General features: G+C 57.4%; 6 protein-coding genes and 1 pseudogene across 6 annotated transcripts; 4 read left to right on the top strand and 3 right to left on the bottom strand.

The window, feature by feature from the left end:
• Window positions 1-308: 308 nt before the first annotated feature.
• On the bottom strand, window positions 309-3,175 carry ACA1_163400 (Ras family protein; the record flags this gene model as incomplete). Its single annotated transcript, XM_004337478.1, has 8 exons — window positions 309-692; window positions 718-886; window positions 1,010-1,989; window positions 2,111-2,230; window positions 2,349-2,478; window positions 2,585-2,728; window positions 2,861-2,928; window positions 3,071-3,175. The coding sequence occupies 8 exons, from the start codon at window positions 3,173-3,175 to the stop codon at window positions 309-311; spliced, it is 2,100 nt and encodes a 699-aa protein (XP_004337526.1).
• Window positions 3,176-3,887: 712 nt separating this feature from the next.
• Window positions 3,888-10,069, top strand: ACA1_163410 (cupin superfamily subfamily protein; the record flags this gene model as incomplete). The annotated part of the gene is made up of 25 exons (XM_004337479.1): window positions 3,888-4,362; window positions 4,471-4,538; window positions 4,624-5,128; window positions 5,356-5,711; window positions 5,798-5,860; window positions 6,000-6,127; window positions 6,205-6,296; window positions 6,372-6,449; window positions 6,564-6,650; window positions 6,755-6,838; window positions 6,916-6,994; window positions 7,058-7,146; window positions 7,227-7,335; window positions 7,443-7,765; window positions 7,869-7,970; window positions 8,050-8,117; window positions 8,226-8,300; window positions 8,395-8,470; window positions 8,589-8,687; window positions 8,786-8,880; window positions 9,044-9,178; window positions 9,274-9,339; window positions 9,474-9,590; window positions 9,672-9,818; window positions 9,926-10,069. The coding sequence occupies 25 exons, from the start codon at window positions 3,888-3,890 to the stop codon at window positions 10,067-10,069; spliced, it is 3,660 nt and encodes a 1,219-aa protein (XP_004337527.1).
• Window positions 10,070-10,478: 409 nt separating this feature from the next.
• ACA1_163420 (uncharacterized protein) lies at window positions 10,479-10,712 on the top strand (the record flags this gene model as incomplete). The annotated part of the gene is made up of 1 exon (XM_004337480.1): window positions 10,479-10,712. One exon carries the CDS (start codon window positions 10,479-10,481, stop codon window positions 10,710-10,712), a length of 234 nt encoding a protein of 77 aa, XP_004337528.1.
• Window positions 10,713-10,889: 177 nt separating this feature from the next.
• ACA1_163430 lies at window positions 10,890-14,240 on the top strand (annotated as a pseudogene).
• Window positions 14,241-14,284: 44 nt separating this feature from the next.
• On the bottom strand, window positions 14,285-16,225 carry ACA1_163440 (tetratricopeptide repeat domain containing protein; the record flags this gene model as incomplete). Its single annotated transcript, XM_004337481.1, has 8 exons — window positions 14,285-14,431; window positions 14,546-14,754; window positions 14,834-15,189; window positions 15,260-15,362; window positions 15,443-15,537; window positions 15,645-15,740; window positions 15,813-15,921; window positions 15,997-16,225. The coding sequence occupies 8 exons, from the start codon at window positions 16,223-16,225 to the stop codon at window positions 14,285-14,287; spliced, it is 1,344 nt and encodes a 447-aa protein (XP_004337529.1).
• Window positions 16,226-16,310: 85 nt separating this feature from the next.
• On the top strand, window positions 16,311-17,925 carry ACA1_163450 (pfkBtype carbohydrate kinase family protein; the record flags this gene model as incomplete). The annotated part of the gene is made up of 6 exons (XM_004337482.1): window positions 16,311-16,436; window positions 16,603-16,766; window positions 16,835-16,961; window positions 17,053-17,260; window positions 17,404-17,609; window positions 17,899-17,925. 6 exons carry the CDS (start codon window positions 16,311-16,313, stop codon window positions 17,923-17,925), a joined length of 858 nt encoding a protein of 285 aa, XP_004337530.1.
• Window positions 17,926-18,733: 808 nt separating this feature from the next.
• On the bottom strand, window positions 18,734-19,888 carry ACA1_163460 (uncharacterized protein; the record flags this gene model as incomplete). Its single annotated transcript, XM_004337483.1, has 6 exons — window positions 18,734-18,790; window positions 18,924-19,027; window positions 19,113-19,203; window positions 19,326-19,440; window positions 19,533-19,655; window positions 19,725-19,888. 6 exons carry the CDS (start codon window positions 19,886-19,888, stop codon window positions 18,734-18,736), a joined length of 654 nt encoding a protein of 217 aa, XP_004337531.1.
• Window positions 19,889-20,256: the final 368 nt, after the last annotated feature.

The following is a 20,256-nucleotide window of genomic DNA, read 5'->3' on the forward strand; positions in this document are numbered from 1 at the left end:
GGTCGTGGAGGACGGACAGGCGTCTGCTCCACGCTGGTACCGATCTCCACCATTCCCGCCTTTGCCAGGGCCAAGGCGAGAGCAAGGAGGAGTTAGACTGAAGATTGGCAATCGAGGCAAAGCTATTTCTTATTGGGATAACGAAACAACAGATACAGCAAAAGTGTGGAGTGATGGTGGTGTGCAGTGGTGGGGTGAATGGCGACGCTGGGATCAGCAATAAATAAGACTCGAGCGAGAGAGAGAAAGAGAGAAGGTGAATGCAAAGAACGAAAACGACAGAGTAAGGAAAGAATGAAAAACGAGGATCAGCACATTACCCCACCAGCCCCGCTTGCAGAGGGAGCGCCACCGGCGGCCTGGGTGGTCGGCGGAGCCGGCGGAGGTCCGAGGTGGGTCGGCGGCGGGAAGAGGTCCTGGAAGATGGGCAGGTCCTCCAGGTTGGGGAAGTCGAACGTCACCGCGCCCGACGACGTCACCGGTGCGGGCTCGCCCACGACCTCGATCGCCGGCATGGGCGCCGTGTGCGAAGTGGTCGACGATGCCGACGGCGTCTTGACGATGGGCAGGGAGGGCAGAGGCTGGCGTGACGGCGCGGGGTGCTGGCCCATGCCAGGTGTGGTCGGCAGCGGCTTGGCGGGCGCGCTGCGGAACGACGGCGAGCGCATGCGCGGCGACATGTGCGACGACTGCTGCGGTCGCGGGCGAGGGGGTGACGTGGACGGCGAGGTGCGGGTGGCTCACGGGCGTGGCCGGTGCGCTCGGGTCGGCGGACAAGACCGGCGACTCGGCGCCGACCGGCGAGATCTTGTAGTTGTCAGCTAGCGCGTCGAGCGGCTTGGTCACCCGCAGGAACTGCACCTGGGGCGTGATCGTGCTTCCCACTCTATAGAACGGCGACGTGTGAGCCTTCTTCTCCAAAACTCACCGCACGACACGACACGACACGACACGACACGACACGACACGACCAACAACACGACACGACACACATGACACACGCACGAACCCTTCTTCTTCGCTCTGGCTTCTGGCGCCCATGGCCTTGGGAAAGATCTCGCTGCGTCGGAAGCGCTTGATGCTGAGCCGGCCCTTCTTCTTCTCGCGCAGGGTCTCTGCGCCCTCGCCGCGGGGCGAGACCAGGCCCTCGTGGACCACCTCGAAGTTGTCGCTCATCGAGCCCTCGCTCGGTGGTGCGATGACCGAGCCCGACTCCTTCGCGTGCGTGCCGCTGCTCACCGAATTCCTGCGCGGCGAGAGCAGCGCAGCGATCGTCTCGCGGCGCTTCCGTCGCTCCTTCTTCTCCTTCTCCTTCTTCTCGCCCTCAACGTCGCCCTCCTCCTGCCTGACCGGCGACTGCGAGTCGGTCGAGGCCTCGGTCGTGTCGGGCTGGGTCGGCGTCTCGGCGGTGTCGGAGCCGGGCGTGGTCTCCTGCTCGGACGTCGTCACCGTCACCGCCGGTATCTCGAGGCTGTCCGTGGGCGTGACAACCACCACCGCCGGTGCAGCCTCGGCCGCCGGGGCCGCTTCGCCGGCGGCGGCATTGATCACCGCTGCCTCGACCTGCTTGGCCTGCTGCTGCTGCTGTTGCTGCAGCTTCTCCTTCTCTTTCTCGAGCTTTTCCTGCTCCTTCTTCTCCTTCTCAATCAGCTTCTCGGCCTTCTGCCTGTCCTTCTGCTCGCGCTTCTGTCGCTCCTTCTCTTCCTTCTCCTTGGCCTTCTGCTCCTTGAGCTGCTTCTTCACCTCCTTCTCCTTCTCCTTCTGCTCCTTCTTCATTTCTTTCTCTTTCTCCTTATCTTTCTCCTTCTCGTTCTCCTTCTGCTCATTCTCCTGGTTGTTGTTCACGGCCTCGGTCGCGGCGCTGGCGCTGGCGCCGGCCGCAGCGCCGGACTCCTCCTCGGGCGTCTTGCTGGGCGCATTGTTGTCCGTCTGCGACACGGTCTGGCCGCGCTTGCGCAACGACAACATACTGCGCGGAGATATCAGGCTCTGCATGCACGCACGAAAGAACGAACGCGACGCGACGCGACAGAGCGTCAGCCATGACTGAGCGTGCACGCTCGGAGCTAAACGACGACTGCGCGGTGGTGGGGCCGCGAAAGGTCTATACCTTGCGCTTCTCGCCGCTCTCGGGTGTCTTGGGCGCAGCTCTGGCGTCCTTCTTGGCCTGCTCCTGGGCGCGGATCTCGCCGATCAACCGCACAAACACCTCCTTCGCGCTATACACGTCCTGGCTGAGTCCCACCTGATGGCGTGTGTCGTGTCGTTCGTCGTGTTGCGTGCGTGTCATGGTGACGTCAGCAAAACATGTTTCATGGTGACGGCTTAGCGAGGTCGAGGCGGTGTACCTCGGTGTAGTAGCTGACGCCGTGCTCGTCGGCCCACTTCTTGAGCTCGCTGCCGGTGACGGCCCGAGCGTGCTCGAGATCGGCCTTGGTGCCCACCACGATCGTCGGCAGCTTGAACTCGTCGGTCGACCTTCGCACAAGCGTTCAGTAGACCACTTGTCAGCATACCGGAGATAGAAAGAACGAAAGTGAAAAATAAAAAAAGAGCGAAGGAGGAAAGGGAGATAGCGGCGCACTTGATGTCCTTGACCTGGTCGACTTTGGTCTTGATCTCGCTGAGCAACTGGAGGGTGCTCGGGTTGGTGATATCATACACCAGCACGATGCCCTGTGCCCATTTGATACGCTGCAAACAGTCCTGGTCCACACTGTCGATATGCCTGCCCCATGGAATGACATGTATTTGACCGGTTTCCGCCCTTCGTAAGCTTACACCCAATCGGGTTGCAACAAATGAAATAAAACACGACACCAAAAAAAAAAAGGAAGGGCAAGGGGAAGGGAGAGCGAACCAGCCGCCAAGGTCGGCTATGGTGAGGTCCACCTCGGTGCCGTATGTGATGGTCTTCTTGTATTCATCCTGGTCCGCCGGAAATAAAATGATAATAAAATGAGTTAAAAACAGCAAAGCCCGACAAGTACCAGGCGGCACGATACAAGCCATAGATGCACGACAAACACAAAAAGGGGAGGAGGGGAGGGAATACATCGATTGTGGGTACGTGTTGGTCGAGGAAGAGGCCGCGGGAGAAGCAGGAGCACAGGCAAGTCTTGCCCGTCGCCTCCGCCCCGAGGACCAAAAAATTGTAATACTCTTTCCCGCTCATGCTTTGGGTGCCCTTCTCTGTTTGTTTTCGCTCTCGTTCTTCTTCTTCTTCTTCGAGCGATGTCCTTTCTGTGGCTTGCGTGCTTCTTTCAGCGCTTGGAGGTTGTGTCCGTTAGTTCCTTTCTACAAGAGGGCAATACAGAGAACTAAACCTCCGTTGCACAACGCAGCGGCAAGCCGCGGGCGCGGGTACACGCAAGTGCGGACCCTTTCTCTTTGGTTGACCTCCTGGCGCTCTGTAAGACGACCGTTTTAGGAGCACGCCTCCAAACTATGCCAACGCAAAATCGCAGTGCGTGCTTTGCATACCTGGGGTCATAGAAAAGCAAAGTACGTCCACTATCTTGGTGGTCCCAACAAAGTCAGGTGGCAGGGTGTTGTGCATAGCCACCAACTGACTTAGTGGTCCAAAGCACTTTGCTCCAGGGCATGGGCACACATCAATAATGGGGCAACTGTATCACCAGGTGGTGCACATCAAGTACAGCATGTACCCAGTATAGGTATGTTCCCTTACAGTCCAACACATAGGGTAGGGTGACAAGGGGGAGACAGAGGACCAGAAGCTCACCATGCCTCGAATTTTCATGTAATTGTGCTGGAAGCATAACACAATAATTATTAGTATTTTTCATCAACCGCCCATTTCTTTTCATTTTTCACCTGCTCTGTCCAAAGGGAGTGTTGTGGATCTCAAGTCCTCGGCAGTGTTCATGAAGAGAAGGTGGGCCATTCCAGCCGCCAACAAGCGGGGCCAGCGCAGCGGCGCGAAATCTTCATCTTCATCTTCATCCGGGGATATGAAGCGGCACAAGAAGGATGCGGAGAAGGCCGCCGCCGCCGGCGGTGAGCAGCTCTATGGACTGTTCGAGTCGGCGCTGGCGCTGCCATCTCGAGAGGAGGCGGAGGCATTCTTTGCCCGCATGCTGGCACCGCTGAGCGTCCAGGAGTTTGAAGAGGAATTCGAGGGCAAGCAGGTGCTGGTGGCAAACAACGAGAATGAAGATGAAGAGGAGGATGGCAACGGTGAGGACGGTGGCAGCTCCGCCGATTTCGTGAAGATGAACGTGTTTGGGGACTGGCACGGTCAGCTGCGGGACATCTTGAACGACGGCGCCCACCAAGGCAAGATCTTCAAGGACGACGTTCTCGTTCTGCCCAGGCCTGGCTCCTGTCCGCGCACGCAAGGTACGTCGTCGATTTAAAGATATTTGTTTTTTTATTTTTTTTTATACAGATTGATAAATAAATAAATATTTTATCCAACAATAAAATCTATATGTTAAATAAACACAGGCCTGCCTTCGCGCAAGATGCAAGTGAGCGCCGACGCTGTCTACGCGTTTGTCAACAAGGGCCACACGGTTCGACACAACACACACGACACACGAAACATGCGGCACGGGGAACTGACGTTTGTGGCGATGTGCGCAACGTGTGGACGTGCAGGTCCGCTTTTTCAACTTTGCGTCGTTTGTGCCATCGCTCGGCCGTCTTCTTGCGCTCACTGACGCCTTCTGGGGCGCCTCCGGCTCCTCCCTCGAGCTCGTCCTCGCCCCCGTCCCGCCCTCTTCGTCTTCCGCTTCCGCGTCGTCTGCTCCGGCGTTTGACTTCTCCAACCTCACCATTCCCACCTCCGCCACCACGTCGGCTTCATCTCTTTTCAACGTCTCGTCGTCGTCTTCATCGTCGTCACCGTCTTCGGCAGCACCTGCTTCTCTGTCGTTCGACTTCTCCAATCTCACTGTTCCCTCGTCGATCACGTTCGACATTCCGGCGGCTACCACGCCTTCGCCGTTCCCCGCCGCTACCAACGCGTCTCTTGAATCGTCGTCATCATCGTCGTTGTTTTCCACATCGTCAGCGCCGTCGCCGGCCGACCAGCGCGAGGAACTGCCTGTCGACATCTTCGTGTTTCAGTGCGAGGGCGCACAGCTCCTCAAAGTCTTTTACAGTACGGAGCGACACTCTGCGGAGTGTGTGTACATGTGTACATGTGTCGTGTCGTGTCGTGTCGTGTCGTGTCGTGTCGTGTGTGCACCGATAGCTGCTCTGGGAAGGGCACAGTCTCTACGGCGGTCTCTGGTGTGTGGTGTGTGGTGGTGGTGGTGGTGTGTGTGGTGGTGTGCGCGTGTGCGTGTCGTACTCGTTTCGCCTGCTGATGTAACGCTCATCATACAGAGAAGCCCGCGCGTCAGAGCGATGAGGGCGACGAAGACGAAGAAGAGAAAGAAGACGATGATGATGAACAAGATGGAGAGGACATGGACCCGAGCGAGATGGTGGAGGAAGTGGACGAGTACACGCTCCTAGCCGGGGACCTTGCCTACATCCCCAAGCAAATGGCCTTCACCTTGACTCCCATCCACAGCGGGTCCTCCACTTCGTCATCGTCTTCATCATCGTCGACTTCGGCCGAGGCGAACAAACACTCGCTTCACGTCCTCCTGGCGCCGAGCAAGAGGACAACGTGGAGTCAGATGTTCAAGGACACGATCGCCTCCGGCATGCAGTGCCTGGAGAAGGAGAATATCGAGGTATACATCGCCACATTCAACTGCCCTACCTGTTTCTCTTCGCAACATTAAAACAAAATAACTAACATTCCTTCAATACCTCGCAGGCGCGCAAGACCCTACCCATGGGCTACCAGCAGTATATGGGCTTGGTCCACTCCGACAAGGAGGTACGTATCGATAATAAGAATAACTATATAACTAAATAAATAATAACAATTCTCTCGTGAAGAACGTGCCATCATTCACAGTCTGACGTGTGTTATTGTGAATGTGTGGACGCTATTTTTGTTTTTGACAAACGTATAGGACGACCCCAGGCGCGACAGCTTCCTGGAGCAGGTGAGCGAACTGTTCGGCAGCGTGTTGGACCTCGACTCGGGCGAGGGCAGATTCAAGATCTCGCAGTGGATCGACTCCGCCGCTGATAAGTTCGCGTACGTGTGCCGCCTGCGCACACTCACACGCTCCTTTCATCATCATCATCATCATCCTCATCATTGCGGCATTTTAGGAAAGCGTCGCTCTACGGACGGTTGCACTTCGACCTGGGCGATTGGATGTCGCAGTACGATGACCTGCGCGAGCGAGTGAACCAGAATGGAGGTAAGCCACGTGGCATGTGTGTCGTGTGTCGCATTATTCGCTGGTCGTGACGACATCGCACACACGTACGCACAGGCCTACTCAAGATCTCCAATTTCCTGCCGGAGCCCGTTGCGCGCCGCATACTCCACACCTTTGAGAACATGACGAAAGGTATGTAAGTTATAGAAATATATATATATATATACATAATACGTCTGGCTGCGGGTTAAGTGGTACTTAACGCTCATTGGCGCGCAACTCTCTGGCTTGTTCGCCGGAAAACAGAGGAGTGGCTCGAATCCAAGGCCGAGTACGACCCTGCCGACCCCACAACCTACAACAACGCCCAGCACCGTTTCATGTCTTCCCGAGGTACGGTGTGGTGCGCGTGTGTGCGTGTGCGTGCGTGCGGTGCTGCGTGCGACTCGTATTCACTCACCGCTGGTTTCTGTGCCGTCGGATACTCCGTTCAATAGTGTTCCCCAACAGCGATGCGATATTGGGCATCTTCTCGCAGCAGCTGCTCAAGGCCGAGAAGAGGCAGCGAAAAGATGACAACGGTACACCGCGCTTAAGCGTTCAACCACCTCGCTTCCCCGCCACACGGCGCACGCTCATGCCTCTGGCATCGCGACAGATCTCGAAGACGTGATCGAGAACAGCTTCCAGGCCGCGCGCTACTTGGGCGGGGACCACATCGCCGCGCACGATGACAAGTACGCTCTTCTTCTTCTTCTTCTTCTTCTTCTATTCTCCGTCGGCTCACACCCTGCGCCAAGGGCCTTCAAAACGATTGACGACGAGGTCTACTCGCGCGAACTGGCTGTGATCTACTACCTCACCGACGACTGGAAGGAGGAGTACGGCGGTACGCGACGCGCTTCGCACCACTCACACCGCTATTTTGGTTGTGTCGGAGTGGTATTCACCTTCAACGTCGATTGTCAGGCCTGCTAGAGGACCTTGAAGGCGGGAAGACCTACGTGCCGGAGTTCAACTCACTCGTCGCCTTCAACGTGCCGCGCGACCACGTCGTGACGCCCGTCACAGGCACCCGGTACGCGCGCGCTCCCGATTTACCCCTATTGATATGCGCGTGCGTTGGCCTCACACAATTGTACACGACACACGCGACACGCACGACACGCACGACACGACACACAGGCCTAGGTATTCTATCTTTGGCTGGATGCTGCGCAAGGGCCGCTTGTACGAGATGGACATCGACGAGGAGGTCGCGCCGGCCGACGAGGCCGAGGCCCCAACTGCCAAGCAAGACGACAACAATGCCGTCGGCAGCGATCTGGCCGCTGCGTCGCAGGGCAAGGGCAAGGGCAAGGAGAAGGCGCCGGCGAGCTTCGGGTGGGCCGGCAAGCGCGACCGGCAGCTGTTTGAGTGGATGATGGGCGGCGGGATGACGGCCGACGAGTTCTTCGACAAGTACTGGGAGCAGGCGCCCCTTCTCATCCAGCGCCGCCAGGACAAGGGTTCGCTCCCCGTCTCTCCACCCCAACATTGCGCTGCCAACACTTCGTGCTCATCATCGCGTCGTGCGTGTGCGTGTGTCGTGCGTGACGTGCGGTCTGCCAGACTACTACGCTGGGCTGATCAGCAAGGATGACCTGACCAGGGGCCTGCTGGAAAAGTTCGACATCCAGTTCACGCGGAACCTCGACATCACCTCCTACCAAGGTATCGACCACCTCCAGCTCCTATTGTTTCACCGGCCGGAGAGTTGAAAACTCTCTTCTTCTTCTTCTTCTTCTCGCAGACGGCAAGCGGAAGACGCACAACCCGGCCGGTCGCGCCGACCCGGAAACGGTCCAGCAGTTTTTCAAGGTGCGGCGAGAAGCCCCCGCGTCGTCAAGTACTGCTTGTTGGTCAGTCTGGCGAGTTCGTAGTAGTGGCTTACCTTCCTTTTGATGAACGTCTCCTTCGTTCCTGCAGGAGGGTTGTTCGGTGCGCATGCTCAACCCGGCCACCTACTGCGACGGCGTGTGGGCGGTCCTCGAGGGACTGCAGGTGCCCTCTCCCTCTAGACTCTCAAACAGTCAGCCGGTGTTGGCTGACGTCGTGTTGTGTCGTCGTCGTCGTCGTCGTGTGTGTGTGATGCCAGGAATACTTCGGGTACGGGATGGGCGCCAACGTGTACCTCACCCCGGCCTCCACGCAGGGCTTCTCTCCGCACTACGGTTCGATTTCTTTTTTCCTTTAGCCAATTGCCCAATCCTGCGAGTCCCAAACTCAACGTTTCGTTGGTCGTGTCGTTGGTCGTGTTGTGTCGTGGGTCGTGACGGTGTGTCTGCGCAGACGACATCGAAGCGTTCGTTCTGCAGCTGGAGGGCAGCAAGAGGTGGCGTCTCTACGCGCCCCTGGACGAGCCCTCGACCCTGCCCCGCTTCTCCTCCCGTACCGCACTCCCGCACATCACAGTGCACCGCACCGCACCGCATGCATACGATCCATTGGCAGTGCTTACTCACCGCGTGCTCGATTTATGAACGCAGGCAATTTCGAGCAGAGCGAGATCGGCGCGGTGGTGATGGACGTCGTACTGCACGCCGGCGACTTCCTCTACTTCCCTCGCGGCTGGATTCACCAGGTGTGCACCCAGATCTATTTACCCCGCTCCGTGTGTCTCGCTCACTGTGTGTCGTGTGTCGTCGTGTGTCGTGTGTCGTGTGTCGTATGTGCACTGATGTCGACAGGCGGTGGCGACTGAAGAGGACACGCACTCGTTGCATCTGACAGTCTCGACGGCGCAGTGCTGCTCCTGGCTCGACCTTCTGGAGAAGATGGTGCCGCGTGGTATCGAGGTCGCCGAGGAGGAGTTTGGGCTCATTTCCTCCCTGCCGCGCCAGTACGGCCAATTCCTGGGCACGGGCAAGTCGAAACTGCGGGTACACGAGGAACCACACACACACACTCCCGCACGGCCTTGCGCGGCCACACGACACACTGACACGACACACACCCGCACTCAATCATCGCGCAGGCTCTGCGCGAGGAGCGAGGCACATTCCTGGAATCTTACAAGCAGCTCCTGGAGGGTGTTCTGGCGGTACCTCTCTCGCCGCCCCTTTGTGTGTCGTGTCGTGTGTCGTGTGTCGTGTCGTGTGTCATGTGTCGTGTCGTGCCGTGGAAATGAGTGAGAAAGGCTGATCGCGAGGTCTCTTTCTGAGACTGCGTTGGCAGGCGATGCCGGTGGATTTGGCGGCTGACCGTATGGGCATCCAGTACATCCACAACTGCCTCCCGCCCTTCCTCTCCGCCGACGAGCGCCTCGCGCTGGCCCGCAGCAAGGAGGCCCAGGTTCGCCCTCTTTTTGCGTTCAATATATTATTTATTTATTTATTTATAATACTAATATATCTGGTGTTGGCGGTGAGGCAGCTCACGGAGACGACGGAGGTGAAGCTGCTGCGGAGGGAAGCGCAGCGGCTGGTGGTGGAGGAAGAAGCAGCGGTGCTCTACTACGCCGCAGGCAATCCGCGCACCTACGACGCCAAGCAGCCCCAGTCCCTCGAGTTCCCTCTCGACGTACGCCTTCTTCTTCTTCTTCTTCAGCTCGCTACTGCATTCTTGGCGCTCGCCACTCGTGTCTGACGCACACCGCACACGCATACGACCGCACACATGAATCGCAGTCTGCGCTGGGCATCGAGTTTATCCTGCTCAACGCCGACGAGTGGATCAAGCTGGGCGATGTGCCGCTGGAGACCTGGGCGGAGAAGGAAGTGCTGGCGCGCACCCTCATCGCCAACAGCAGCCTCCTCGTGCGGACGGCGTGACCTCCGTTGCTTTGCTGTTGTTGCTTCCATTACAAACTTTTTAGCCAATGGTTGTCGGGATGTTGCACCAACGGCAATTGCGGTGTGTTTATGGTAACAACTTCGCCTTAACTCCTAAAATTCCAGCCAATCCCGAAGATCTGTCTGACCGGCAGGCGCCGTGTCGGTTGGGGCAAGAGGCCGTAGAATCCAGCGCGCTGTGATCGCCCCGTGGTCCGAGCACCGAGTTGGATTTCAAGTGGACTCTGCAGGGAGCCAGCTACAACAACCACAACGACCACAACAAGGCAAGAGCACACAGCAAAACCAAAGCACCTAATCACAACCGCTAGCAACAACACCAACACCAACCACAACTACCCAACAACCACAACAATCACGACTGCAAGCAACACGATTTTCAGACACGATGAGCGTGAATGCCCACGACGAGTGGAGGAGGCAGCGAGAGGAAGAGGAGAGGAGGCGGTTCGTGGCCATGTTCGACCCGCGCAACTATCATCCCCCTGCCGGCAGGCCCGAGGTGGGGAGGCCGCCAGTCTACGACGCCAAGGCCGAAGAGGCGCGGAGGAAGCGGGAGGAGTTCCTCAGGCTGGTGAGGGACTACGACGGCGCCTGGCCGACTGACAGCGCCCGCTACTGAGGCTGCTCCCCTTTGCTTACGTCACGACTTGCAAGTCGGCTGCTGCACCGATTGAGGTGTTGATTATTGTAAATAGTCCAAAAACCAGCATTTCTCAGTTTTTCTCAGCGGAGCGCACCGATTTTAGGAGATAGGTTTGACCCTGAGAGTCGAGTACATGTCATTCTTCGACGAGACATGAAGAAGCTCAAGCTGTTCGTAGCGATAGTTCTCGCGCTCGGCGCCCTCAATGCCTACGTTCCACTTACCCCCAGTCCGGTGGAAATGGTGTCTACCACTTCTATCTTTTTTTCCTGGCCTTCTCCCTCACCCTCTGCCTCACCTTCACCTTCTTCAACCGCTTCCGCTTCTTCATCTCCTTCATCTTTACCCTCTTCATCTCCTTCTTTAACTTCTGCATCTCCTTCACCTTCACCTTCTTCTTCTCCTTCACCTTCCCCGTCTCCTGCTTGCGGCGATGGGTGGCACAGCTGCTCATGCTTGCTGGAGGCCGCCACCTCAAAAGAAAGCCCTTGCGGTGGCAGCGGCGTCGGGAGCGCGGTGGAGTTGGCCAGGGGTCCAGCCTGCCACATCACCCCCTCCACCAACATCGGCGCAGACCAGAAGTCAGGGGAGGTGGTCTCCCACGAGTTCAGCGAGGCCGAGCTGAGCGAGCAGTTCACCGTGGTGATCCTCACCATGGCCCGGCGGATGGCGATGCTGCAGCAGGTGCTGCAAGAGTACGACGGGATGCCCGCCATCGCCGAGATCATCATCGTGATGAACGGGCTCAGCGAGGACCACGTCGTCAGCCGCTTGGGTGTAACCAAGACGCCGATCTCCTTCTTCAACAACTCCATCAACTCGCTCAACAGCCGGTACAACGACAACAAACACTCACTACACCACTCGGGCTATGAGCTCACAACACTTTTGCACTCACTCCACCACTCACGCCACCATCAGGTTCGCCGTGGCCGACAGGGTCAAGACCGAAGCTGTGCTCGCCAACGACGATGACCTCTTTTTTACACCCCGAAGTGCTACCTACCTCTTTCGCGTATAGCTCACTCACATGCACAAGTGGCCTCACGCTCGCACGCTCGCACGCACGCACGCATGCGCCTCGCCTCTCACTTAACACTCATGCTCCCTCAGATCTGGCAGAGGCACCGCAGGTCAATCGTTGGCCCCACAGCCCGCTTCAGCGGTGAAAAAGTCTACCGGACGTCGCGCCTCCAGTGCTTAAACGCCATCCTCACCAACGCGGCGTTCCTGCCCACTGACTTGATGCGAGAGTACTTCAAGCCCACCGGTCCGGCGGCCCGAGTCAGGGCGCACGTCGATGAGCATCAAAATTGCGAGGACATCGGCATCAACTTCGTCGCGGCAGCCGCAGAGCCGAAGATGGATCCGCCCGTGCATGTGCAGATCAAGCCCGTCCTTATCAAGCACAAGTAAGTTGCACATCGTGATGGCCACCAGTCTTTCTCTCTCTTCTCTTTCTCTCTCTTTACAAGCCATGGACAATCAAGACTCACCCACGCGCAAACACTTTGCAGGAAGGGGCTCAGTGACCAAAAAGACCACTACAAGGAGCGTCAAGCTTGCGGCAGGGCGTTCACGGGCTTCTTCGGCGGACTTGGGCTGCCCAACATCAGCCACACTTACTTCCTCAAGAACTGAACCCCTCTCCTCTCCTCTCTCCGTCTCATTTTACTCATTACTGTATTGCGGAAAAGAGAGTTCAAGCTAAGCCGCAGGCGGGAAAGAAAAAGGTGTCGAGCCACTCGTCCAGCTGGGCTTCGTCTTGTGCCACGACAGCCTTCGCCACGCGCAGAAGATGTACCACCCACTATCACTTTTTTGCAAAAGCTGTTTCACATTGCCATGAACACCATCCAAACCCATGACAAAACTAGTTTAGGTGCTAAAACTGATAGGGGTGATACGCAGTTCATTTTAGGAAATTGGGCCGCCCAGAAAAAAAAACAAAATAACAGAAAAACCAACTTAAAACAGAGTCGAGTACGTGAGACATGAAGAAGCTCAAGCTGTTCGTAGCGATAGTTCTCACACTCGGCACCCTCAATGCCTACGTTCCACTTAGCATCAGTCCGGTGGAAATGGGTTCTTCCACTCCTATCTTTTTTTCCTTCGCCTTCTCCCTCTCCCTCTGCCTCACCTTCACCTTCACCTTCACCTTCACCTTCTTCATCCGCTTCCCCTTCTTCATCTCCTTCATCTTTACCCTCTTCATCTCCTTCTTTAACTTCTGCATCTCCTTCACCTTCACCTTCATCCCCTTCCCCTTCTACATCTCCGTCACCTGCTTGCGGCGATGGGTGGCACAGCTGCTCCTGCTTGCTGGTAGCCGCAACCTCAAAAGTAGACCCTTGCGGTGGTAGCGGGGTTCGGCGCCGAGTAGAATTAGCCAGGGGCTCAGCCTGCCGCATCACCCCCTCCACCAACACCGGCGCAGGTCGGAAGGCAGGGAAAGTGGTCACCCACGCGTTCAGCGAGGCCGAGCTGAGCGAGCAGTTCACCGTGGTGATCCTCACCATGGCCCGGCGGATGGCGATGCTGCAGCAGGTGCTGCAAGAGTACGACGGGATGCCCGCCATCGCCGAGATCATCATCGTGATGAACGGGCTCAGCGAGGACCACGTCGTCAGCCGCTTGGGTGTAACCAAGACGCCGATCTCCTTCGTCAATGATTCGATCAACTCACTCAACAGCCGGTACGGCACAACTACAACAACAAACACTCACGACATTACTCGGGCTATCAGCGTTCTACACATTGCATTCACACCTGGGGTGGGGGAATATGCCACAATCAGGTTCGCCGTGGCCGACAGGGTCAAGACCGAAGCTGTGCTCGCCAACGACGATGACCTCTTTTTTACACCCCGAAGTGCTACCTACCTCTTTCGCGTATAGCTCACTCATTTTCACCTCGCACGCTCGCATGCGCCTCGCCTCTCACGTAACACTCGTGCTCCCTCAGATCTGGCAGAGGCACCGCAGGTCAATCGTTGGCCCCACAGCCCGCTTCAGCGGTTATAGCGGGGATTGGGTATACCGGTCAACAGGCCTCAAGTGCTTCAACGCCATCCTCACCAACGCGGCGTTCCTGCCCACTGACTTGATGCGAGAGTACTTCAAGCCCACCGGCCCGGCGGCCCGAGTCAGGGCGCACGTCGATGAGCATCAAAATTGCGAGGACATCGGCATCAACTTCGTCGCGGCAGCCGCAGAGCCGAAGATGGATCCGCCCGTGCATGTGCAGATCAAGCCCGTCCTTATCAAGCACAAGTAAGTTGCACGATCGTGATGGCCACCAGTCTTTCTCTCTCTTTCTCTTTCTCTTTCTCTCTTTACAAGCCTGGACATGTAAGACTCACGCGCAAACACCACAACAGTAAGGGGCTCAGTGACAATGAAGACCACTACAAGGAGCGTCAAGCTTGCAGCAGGGCGTTCACGGGCTTCTTCGGCGGACTTCGCCTGCCCAACATCAGCCACACTTACTTCCTCAAGAACTGAACCCCTCTCTCCTCTCCTTTCCGGTCTCATTTTATTCTGAGAGTTCAAGCTACGTCGCAGGCGGGAAAGAAAAAGGCGTTGAGCGCCTCGTCCAGCTGGGCTTCGGCTCGTGCCACGACAGCCTTCGCCACGCGTAGAAGATCGGCGCTGAACCAGGCCGAGCCTGCAAGCCCATTGAAGAGGCAGTAAGGCTGCGTGTTGCGTGTTGCGTGTTGTGCGTGTGGTGCGTGCGTGCGTGGTACCAAGCGCCACGTACTTGTCAGTTTCACGTCAGACACGCAGGCACACACAGCGCAACGTCGTACCTCGTCCGGCTTGTTCCACGCCTCCCTAGCGCACTCGTCCGAGAGGGAGAACCGGGCGAACGCCCAGGCCCTGTGCAGGTACTTCGCGCTCCGCGTGGCCCGGAACAGGTAGAGGAAGAGGAAGGCGTTGCCCGAGATGCCGTGACACAGCCCCACGCCCTTACGCAACAGGCCGCGCGCCCACACGACATCCGACACGGCTTCCGCCTCTGCAGAGTTACGGCACTTATTTAGTATTTTTCGTATTTATTTTTATTATTTATTTGTTATTAAAAGGAAAAGGTGTACCGTGGAGGTAGATTGATTTGCCGTAGACCTCGTAAGCGCGGTGCAAGAGCAGGCCGATGGCTGGTGCGCCGTGGCACCACTGTACGAGACGATCACCTTCACCGTCGCTGCGGGTCGGATAGTTGCCGCTGGGCAACTTGGTCGTGATCAGCCAGTGGATCGTCTCCTCCACCAGCAGTCGGCCCGTCTTGCCGCTCTCCTCGTCCCGCCACCCGTCGAGAAGCTCGGGCCGCATCAGCAGAACCATGAGAATGCCGCTGAGGCCGTGCGCGACGGCCAAGTACTCCTTTTCGTGCCAGGCGTACATCAATGGAGGCCGCCGCGTGTTGCGGTCGCTTGGCATCTGTGCGGCGTACCTGCGCGTGGTGGAGATGCGTCAATGATGAGTGCACCGCAAGGCTCTGAGTTGCGCGTACGCTGATATACCGTTTGCCGTAGTCCAGAGCCGCCGGCACCAGCTTGGCTAGCAGGGCCGTGGCAATGTCCCGGCCCGTGTAGCGCTTGACAAAGTGGAGCGCGTACATGTAGCCTGGCCGGCACACCAGAAAAACAAGAGAATAGAACATTAGGACGATGCCAGGAAGCAAGTCCGGGAAGTTCGCGCGGTACCTGCGCATCCATAGAGCAGCTCCCATTCGCCCCAGTGCCTGTCCACGGGGAGAAATTGAGCCGAGATGGCCTCCACCTGGTCCACGTAGTGCCTCCTGCATGCCCCATCGATTGTGGTGGTCATGTGGCGGCGCGTCAGGGATCGATCGGTGCGTACACAACACACACACAGCACACACACGCTGGAGGGCAGAAGACGCACGACTTCTCAGTTCGGCCCAGGGCGTGGTAGATAGCGGCAGCGACGGCGTAGACGCCGGCGTCACCCGTGACAAAGCTGATCCCCTTCTTCCGGTCGCTGTGAAAGCCACCACGTCATGACATCAGCCAACCCAAAAAACATACTAACGTGGGACGCGGCGCAAGGTACGGGTGGCGCTCATGGCGTGCGCGTGTGAGCCTGAGCGCGGTCTTGATATACTGGCGAGCGTGGTCCAGGTGCCCCAGGTGCAGGTGCAGCAACGCCACCCCGGCCGCGCCTGTGTAGACGGACGGTCCCCTGCATACGTCAAGTTAGTGTAGAGAGATTATATGATGTGAAAAAAAAATAGAACGTGTGGTGTTGTAGACGTACTCGATGATGCGGGTGGAGGGCGGCCACTTGGTCTCGACCAGGGTCAGGACGCGCTGGATGTGCGCTTCGAGCTGCGGCACCGCCTCTCGCCGCAGCACTTCGCGCAGCTTGGCCTTGTCTCCCTCGGCATCTGCAGCGGGTTGCCAGTCGGCAGCGTCATTCACAAAAAACCTCTCCTTCGACTTCCTGTCCAGGCCCTGCAGCTCCATCTTCTTTTCTTCTATTTCTGTGATTTCCTTTTTCTTTGATTTTAAAAAAAATATAATCCAACACAGCCAGAAGAGAAATAAAGGAATGGAAGACACGCAAGCTGCACCACCCGCAGTGGTGGTGGCTGTGGGTTCGTGCTGCGTGGACCTCATCGGCGTGGTCGACCACTTCCCGCGACCCGACGACAAGACCCGCACACGACACTTCCAGGTGTGCCTTCTCGCTCCCCCCCCCCAACCCACTACATGTTGCGTCATGGCGCGCTACTCGCTCTGTGTGCTGCAACTCCGACCACTTATATGGACACACACGACACACACACGACATACGACACACAACACGACACAACACACGGCACACGACACACGACACACAGGTGGAATGTGGAGGCAACTGTGGGAACGTCGCGGTCGCGCTGGCACGGCTGGGAGTGGCCGCGCGGCCGCTGGCCAAGGTGGGCGCCGATGCGTGGGGCAGGTTCATCGTGCAGCAGCTCCGCAACGAGGGCGTCGACACTCGGTCCCTCGTCGTCAAGCCGGGGTAACTTACTCCCTCGATCCCTTTGTATCGTGTGTGTCGTATCGTGTCGCCTGCGGGCGCTGACTCAGGGAGGAGCCAACCAGGGTGTCGTCACCGTTCACGTACATCATCGTGGACCAGGCCACCAAGACCCGCACGTGCCTCCACACACCGCTCTCTGAAGACTTCCTCGACGAAGAGTTCTTCCAACCTGCGGTCAGTCATCGCCGCACGACACACGACACACACGACACACACGAAACTTACGACACAATTGGCCTCACGCGCTCTGTCTCTTTCCAACCAGCAAATCGAGGAGCTGCTGAGGGACTGTCGTCTGCTCTTTTTGGATTCGAGGCACCCGCGAGCTGCGCGCCTGGTGGCGCTCGAGGCGCGGAAGCGGGCGATACCGGTGCTCATGGATATCGAGAAGGTCAGGGAGGGCATGTTTGACTTGCTCCCCGTGGTGGACTCGCTCAACACGTCCAGCCATTTCCCGACCATGTACTTTCGAGGTACACTCCACCTCACCACCAACGGATGACCATTCAACCACCAACCCAACGGCGCCATAACTCTTCTTCGTTCTTCTTCGTATTCGTTCTTCTTCTGACATCAGAGAGAGCTAGGGGAGAAAAACGAACAACGGCGTCCGCAGCAGCCACCGACCTCACCAACGGCCTGGTGCAGCTCTTGAGCGATTACCCGCGGTTGCGCTTCATCGTCACCACGCTGGGCGAGAAGGGCAGCGTGTGGATAGAGAAGGCCAACGCCGAGAGCTGCTCAGAGCTCGGCGATGAAGGAGCCTCCACGGTGGAGGCGTTCGTCGACCGCAACTACGACCAGTGGTCGCGCGCCGAGAGCGTGGCCGTAACCGCCACCACTTCGTTGGTTCGACAGATGCGCTTGGTATGGCCACGGCCGTGTGCCGAGGCTGGGCCAGAGCCGTGTGAATGGTTCAAGGTGTGGTATTGTCCACCACAGCGTCTCCGCCCAGACGAGATTGTGGACACGACAGGAGCAGGCGACGCCTTCACCGCAGCCACTCTCTTCTCCCTTCTTTCGGCAGAACTGTGCGGCACCCACCATCTTCCTCTTCCTTTGGTTTGACGGCTCACCCATGACCATGCTTTTCGTGTTTGTGGCCCGGCAGGAGTGGTGCCCCAGCTACACCAAGTGAGGTGCTGTCAATAGCATCGTTCTGTGCTGCGAGCAATTGCCGGGTGATGGGCGCTCAAGCAGGCATGCCCACAACAGCGGACCTACCCCATCATTTACTTCAGCACATCTTTTGATCAACAAAAAAATGAAGCTTCAGGCCTGCTGGGGGTCGAACCCAGAATCTCCTGATTCGTAGTCAGACGCCTTTCCATTGGGCCACAGGCCTTGCTTGTTCTTTGGAATTCCGGAGCCTTGGTGCCAAGCGCATCATCATTTTTAGGGTCCAGATAGATCCCACGCTCTTTGGCACATGGCCTGCTGGAGCCCAAGTTCGCCGCTAAACCACTCGCACTCCTACCTTGCTCCAGGCCCAGGCGCAGGAGCTCTCTCTCCGCTGGCAGGCCGACTTTGACTTCATCTTTCTGATCGACCAAGACGAATTCCCGCAGATCTGCGACACCAACACCAACGCCAAGCAGTCGTCCGCCAGTGGGTAGTGGACCAGTTCGCCCCACGTGGAGAAGGCCAATAGATAAAAAAATACTGTAGCGTGCGTGTAGGTACAACACAGCCACGTATGCGAACGAAGTAACAAAGGTGTGCTCGTTCTGCACCCCCAAAGCTCTTTTTATTCACAATCCAAATCCATCCACCCTGAACACGTTGATTTCCACAGTTTCGGTGGTGGGGAGCACCGAAACCGGTTTGTGTCAGCGAGCTGTTTCGGCAAGGCACCTTCTACCTCCTCCTCCTCCTCCTCCTCCATGTAGCTGGTTGAGCGGAGATGACTCTTCTCCACCTCCTCCAACCACATGCTGACGTTCCATTCAGCCCTTCTTCTTGTGCTGGAGATACTCCTCATACGGAATATGGATCTCTGATGACTGTATTGTGAGAGAAAGAAGGAGAAGAGAGTGGGTGGGCATCAGCATCACATACGTGTTAGCAACAGGCTGAAGGGGAGCATGAGGAAGAAAAACTGATTCTTCTTCTTCTTCTGGTGTCTGTTGTGCGTACCTGGAAGCGGATGCACTTGATCTTGGCCACCAGCTTCTTGGTGAGGGGCTCGTCGCAGCCGGCCTTCTCCACCAGCCTCTCGATCGTCTGCGTGCGGGTGTACCCTGTGTACAGCGATGCAGGTCTCGTTCAGCCTTGTCCGGTGGTTGTCATCCGCAACTAGGCTCGAGGCCTCGAGGCGGCGCGTACCGAACTGAACGGCGACCGAGGGCAAGAAGGTGGCACTGCGCTGCACGTTCCTGCTGTCGTAGAAGTCGATGCGCACGCCGTGGGGACCAACCTATGACGACACGAGCAAGAAGGCAGACGTCAGCACGCGCACGACAGACGACACACGCGACACGCACACGACGTGTTACACACATGTGCGCACAACACAAGACCACACGGCGTCAACCGTACCTCCCAGTCGAAGCAGTCATCGCACTTCTCAAAGGCGAACAGGAGGTTGACGGTGCAGGCCAGGCGAGGGACCTCGTCTTCCGTCACAGGCCTGAAACGGCTGTCATCGAACGCGCTGTGACCACACGCCAATTGGCGTGTCCCGATGAGCGCAACGTGAGCCTGGCGCGAAGTGTGGGCGGGTGAGGATGTGACGCTACGACGTACCTGAGCAAGGCGTACTGGCGGAGGCCTTCGTGGAGAGGCAGAGTGCCGTGGGTGCCCTTGCAGCCGCGCAGCCTCTCGTCGCTGCCATCCTTGCTCGACTTCTTCCACCCCACGAACAAGGGGCTGCAGACGCACGTAGGCAATGATGATTTGATGTTTAATGCAAGAACGTAGTCCAGAGGGAGGGCAAACCATTCGATGTCATCAGGTATGTTGTAGGCATAGGGGTCAGGCGCGGCAAGGGGGGCGCCCTTCCTCTTCTTGTTGCCTTCGCCGTTCTTCGTGATGGCGAGTTCATGCTCCAGCACCTCGAAGCAGTAGTAGGCCATCTCAGGCGTTGCAGCTAGGTTCTCCATCTCTCTTGTTGGTTTTTTACAATCGTTACAATGATAGGACGCAGAAAAGATGAGGAAGATGTGAAGATGAAGATGATTTGTAGGACAATGATTACGCTCTGGCCTCCTCTCGAATGTACAAGCTAATTACAAAGGTGGGGCTCGGAATCTATCTACAAAGCGGATGGATGAATGTCGAATGGAGAACATGCAACACAACAGGTCGCCTGTCTTTTTCAATATCTCAATTATTGGTTGGCGGAGGATTGGGATTCCTCCGAGGAGGCGACAATGACCACACGTGCGGGCCGACAAAAGGCACAGCGTACGACCAGGCCAACATATATTTTCGAAGATTGGGAAATCAAATCAAACGATTGTCGATTTGT

The sequence above is a fragment of the Acanthamoeba castellanii genome (assembly GCF_000313135.1).
Source record: "Acanthamoeba castellanii str. Neff unplaced genomic scaffold scf7180000084729, whole genome shotgun sequence".
NCBI classification, from domain to species: Eukaryota; Discosea; order Longamoebia; family Acanthamoebidae; genus Acanthamoeba; species Acanthamoeba castellanii.